This window comes from Biomphalaria glabrata, chromosome 5 (assembly GCF_947242115.1).
Source record: "Biomphalaria glabrata chromosome 5, xgBioGlab47.1, whole genome shotgun sequence".
NCBI lineage: Eukaryota > Metazoa > Mollusca > Gastropoda > Planorbidae > Biomphalaria > Biomphalaria glabrata.
This window is the reverse complement of record NC_074715.1, coordinates 21,834,018-21,838,540: the sequence shown is the minus strand read 5'-3', so window position 1 is coordinate 21,838,540 and position 4,523 is coordinate 21,834,018. Positions and strand designations below refer to the sequence as shown.

The window sequence follows — 4,523 nt, the reverse complement described above, 5'->3', positions numbered from 1 at the left end:
CATTACGACGGTTCAGTGCGGAGTACTGTCAAGTACAGTTGAGACGAACGGCGTCTTGATCTTGGTCTGTGATCGAGTCCGACACAACGAGCCCAAGTGTGTGAAGTCAGTCCCGAACTGTTGAACCCAGTGCAAGCCCGGAACGAGACGGAGAGGCCAGTGCAAGACTTGATACGGCGGACTGATATTTGTTATCGCAGAGCTATTTGTACTGTTCTACGTGCTGCCAATTGTACAGTATTGGCTGTTATTTATGGACATTAAACCTTTACGTTATCTTGGAGCCCTGACTTGTCAAGTTCTATAAGTTGGTGGTGTATGGTGCAGTTTGCAGAGAGCCTGGATAGTGAGATTCGTAACAATACATTGGATTTCCAGGCCAAAGAATTCAATTAATGATACTACTGAGACACATTCTGGCTCAAAAAGAAAATCTAAGGCATTAGTGAAACGTAATGCACTGAAGGTAATTATTATTAGTTATTCTCTAGACTTATTAGAATGTACTAGATAAGAATGTCAATTAGTAAATTACATCTAGATTATGAAATAATAAACAGGTATGTCCAAGCCTTGGCTGAAGCCTAGCTCCTAGATAGATCTATAATCAAAGATGAAATAGAAATAGGATCTGGACTGGTTCACTTAGACAATGAAATTTATGGTGCATGTGCACATCAAATCTAGATATCTAGGTGTAGAGATTAGATAAAAGGAAAAACTTAATTTTAAATTGTAGTCTTTCTAGAACTTGTGTTGGAATCTTGCCAATTTTTTTTTTTTTTTTTACGTCCGAGTCATTTTAATAAAAAATTATTTCAGCGATTGGAAAGTCAAATCAACGATAATGCAACTGGAGTACTTGTACCTGAGCCTACTGAGAGTGATTTAACTAGTGTCTCAGAGGTAGCTACTGTGGCTGATCAAGTGGAACTACCATTGTGTACTGGTACATCAATACAGACAGACACATTGGAAACTGGAAACAAAAAAGTGCAGTGCAATATACAATTGCTTAAAAGAAGTAAATGTAAGTTTTTTTCATTTTGTCACCTTAAAGAATTATAGACTTGATTTAAATCCATTGCTTATATTATAATTGTTTTTAAATTTTACTCTCAATATTTGTTTAGATACACAATGTTGTATGACAGTCATGAAAGATACTGGTACCCAGACAGATGTAGCTATGGACATTCCATATCCTGTCCAGGCATCATCACCCCTACATTCAGGCTATAGCTGTGAATATAATTCTGATTGCTATGAACCATCTATAAGGAATAGCATAGATACCTCATTCAATATCAGGTATCAATAAACAATTCTTATGTACGGTACTTGATTTATAAAATAAATATTGTAAGATCTTTATTGGCACTGACTTCTTAATATGTTCTTTTATTGCAGTATGCCTTATGATGCGCCACATCCACCAAATGAAATAGCCCTCCAGCATGAGAGGAAATACATGGTTTTCAAATCGGCTTTAGAAAAACTATTCACATCTTGTTCATCTTGTGGGTGTGTGGTGAAAGCAATTTTTCTAGAAAATGGCACCTGTGTAAACATATCTCAACTCTGTTCTGAGTGTGGCTACCATCGAGAATGGAGCAGTCAACCAAAAATTCATCAGACGCCTGTAGGGAACTTATTGCTGTCTGCTGCTACACTATTTACAGGTTGCTTAGTAGGTCAGACAATGCAATTTTTGGATGCTCTGAATCTTGCAAGAATTTCGGAATCAACATTTTTTAAACACCAGAAAGACTATCTGCATGCCACAGTAGAAAATGTTTTTTCAAAAGAACAGCAGGACATCATCAATCACGTAAAAATAGCAAACTTGAATCTTAACCTTGCAGGAGATGGGCGCAGCGACTCTCCTGGACATAGTGCAAAATATGGTGCATATTCTGTCTTGGAATGCCAAATTAACAAGGTTCTGGATATTCAAATTGTACAGGTAAGACTTTTTTTTTGGCATTTTATGACTAAGAAAGAAAAACTAAAAAAAAAATAATTTTTAATTTAACCTTTTTTTTTTTCAAGAGTACTGAAGTTGCCAATAGCAATGCATGCGAATTGGAAGGGTTGAAAAGATCTCTATGTTTCCTTGAAGAGAATGGACTGATTATTAAATCCTTAACAACAGATCGTCACACATCGGTTTCAAAATTCATACGAACCGAAAAGAACTACATAAGGCACTTTTATGACATTTGGCATGTTGCTAAAGGTATGTTGTGCCAAAATTTAACTTTCATATTTTAAATAAGTGCTGTACATTGTTTAAAATACATTACAGTTTGTTAAAAATGTATCTATATTTTTTGTAGGGCTTAAAAAAAAATTGGACCACATAAGTTTAAAACAAGGGGGAGAGCTAGTAAACAGCTGGAAAAAATCAATCATCAACCATTTGTATTGGTGTGCTGTTTCAACTGCAGATGGTAATGGTGACTTAATGCTTGCCAAATGGCAAAGCATTTTAAATCACTTGGTCAATCAGCATACAGGTCACCCAAATTTGCTGTTTCCCTCATGTTTACATGGCAGTGAGTACAATACAGAAAACAAAGATTGGTTTGAGCCTGGTGAGTATTTTCTTGAGCCGCTATATTAAATTAAAGTTAAACAGGTTTCCCAAGATAAGTTAAAATGTTTTCTCACCAACAAAAGGATGATCTTGAAATATTTTGACATTTTTTTTTCTACATAAATGTTTTACAGGAACTGATGATTATGAAAGTGTGTGCAAAATATTGGACCATTGCAAATTAGAAAAAGATATTAAAAAACTATCTCCAATACACCAAACAGCTGCTCTGGAATCATTCCACAGTCTTGTGATTAAATTTGCACCAAAGCACACTGCTTTTTCTTATTTAGGAATGCGAAGCAGGTAGATAATACTATACATATAACAAGAGGTTAACCAGCCAGTTTAAAAAAAGGAGGACGGCAAAACAGAGGTCCCCCCCCTCCCCCGTATAAGCGCTGTTAAGATCAACTGAAGCGTCATTTCACCCTCACTGGCATAGAGGAAAGTAACTGCCAGCATATGACCCCTGAGAGACTGTTGGAGAGCTGCGAGTCAAACATTTTAGACGGAAAGAAAATGCGGGAAAATATATATGCTGGTCTCAACTGGGCGTAGTAATGTGAAACGCGTAGTCATGCACTCATCCTTAATCTTCGAAATCGAAGACATTGGGTTAAGGTTAAAAATAGGCCTATTATTTTAATATTTCAGTTTACAAACAATAACAATGGATAAGACAAAAAGAAAAATAGATTAAATCAGTAACTAAATTATTATTAATGGCTTTTTAAGCTTATAATAGGGGTTTCGCTGAATAGGTTTTCAGTTAAAAAGGTCATTTTGAGCGAACACCCCATAATATTTTTTTTTCAACGTAATGAATAGCCTTAGCTATTCTAGCTAACTATTTCCTCATCAATTTAGAAGCATAATATGCAATTTTTTTTCGGCCGATTTCCTTAAGTTCGGACCTCTTCTCGTTTATCCGGAAACGTTTTGAGAATGAAATTTCCATACATGTCAACTTTGACCTTCAGCTATGCTTTATTGTATGAGTGAAAACGAAAGTGAATATGTGGGAAATGTAGAAAAATGGAGTCTTTGTAATACCATTTTATTAGTTCTGCAGTTACTTTTGAAATAAATAAGAATGGATAAAAATTACGGGGAGGTGTTCGCTTTATATGCCATTTCGCTGATGGGCCTTTCCTATTAGATCTAGAGTCTTGTCTAAAAAAATATATCGCTTTTAACGAATGTGCTAAGTGCTTTTCGCAAATTAACTTGTAATTAAAACCATATTATCTTCTTATCTTATAAATTACAGACGTTTATTCTTAGAATTAGATAATCACGTCCAGTCATGCATGTTAAAGATTTCAACTCTGCGAAGTCGTTGGTTTTCAGGCAACCCATCCCATGCTCTAAAAGCATATTTTTCCACATCTGATTTAGATCTAGATAAAACCATTGCCATTGTACATTTTAGGTCCAAAGAAAAGCCATTGTTGACGTCTGGCACAGAATATGTAATATTGAGCTAACCAAGGTCAAATAGCATTTTAGCTTCATGCTTTTCTTTGATTTATAAAAATGTCTTATTATAGGCTCTAATGCTTTGTTTCTTTTTTTTTTTTTAAATACGGTAATCTAAGCAATACGATATATGATATTATGACGTAGTTGCATTTATAAAGAAATGTTTAGTCCTATATATATATATATATATATATACTAGACATATGTTACCCGCGACCCGCGGGTCTTTATTTGCGCATTACTGTTGATATAGTCACTGAGAGTGTTTTGTAAACAATTAAACGAAATAATAATGTAATAAGTAAAGCGATTGTGTCAATGTAAAAATAGTGTGAATGAAGCTATCAAATCAAAATAGCTAATAGGCTTAATTAAATCCATTTTTTTTTTCAAATTAAAACATTTGCTTGAAGGCCTACATATATTTGATTAAAATTTG

General features: G+C 34.6%; 1 protein-coding gene across 1 annotated transcript; it reads left to right on the top strand.

Moving 5' to 3' along the window:
- The first annotated feature begins 363 nt into the window (after positions 1-363).
- On the top strand, positions 364-2,919 carry LOC129926168 (uncharacterized). Its single transcript, XM_056028472.1, has 7 exons — positions 364-466; positions 823-1,030; positions 1,134-1,311; positions 1,411-1,966; positions 2,053-2,239; positions 2,340-2,597; positions 2,734-2,919. Exons 3-7 carry the CDS (start codon positions 1,148-1,150, stop codon positions 2,907-2,909), a joined length of 1,341 nt encoding a protein of 446 aa, XP_055884447.1. The 5' UTR covers positions 364-466; positions 823-1,030; positions 1,134-1,147; the 3' UTR covers positions 2,910-2,919.
- Positions 2,920-4,523: the final 1,604 nt, after the last annotated feature.

Excerpts from the sequence above, each read along its gene's own strand:
- LOC129926168 (XM_056028472.1), top strand. The coding sequence starts at position 1,148 with ATGACAGTCATGAAAGATACTGGTACCCAGACAGATGTAGCTATGGAC. Across the intron at positions 1,312-1,410 it reads GATACCTCATTCAATATCAG|TATGCCTTATGATGCGCCAC; the intron begins GTATCAATAAAC and ends CTTTTATTGCAG. Across the intron at positions 2,240-2,339 it reads CATTTGGCATGTTGCTAAAG|GGCTTAAAAAAAAATTGGAC; the intron begins GTATGTTGTGCC and ends TATTTTTTGTAG.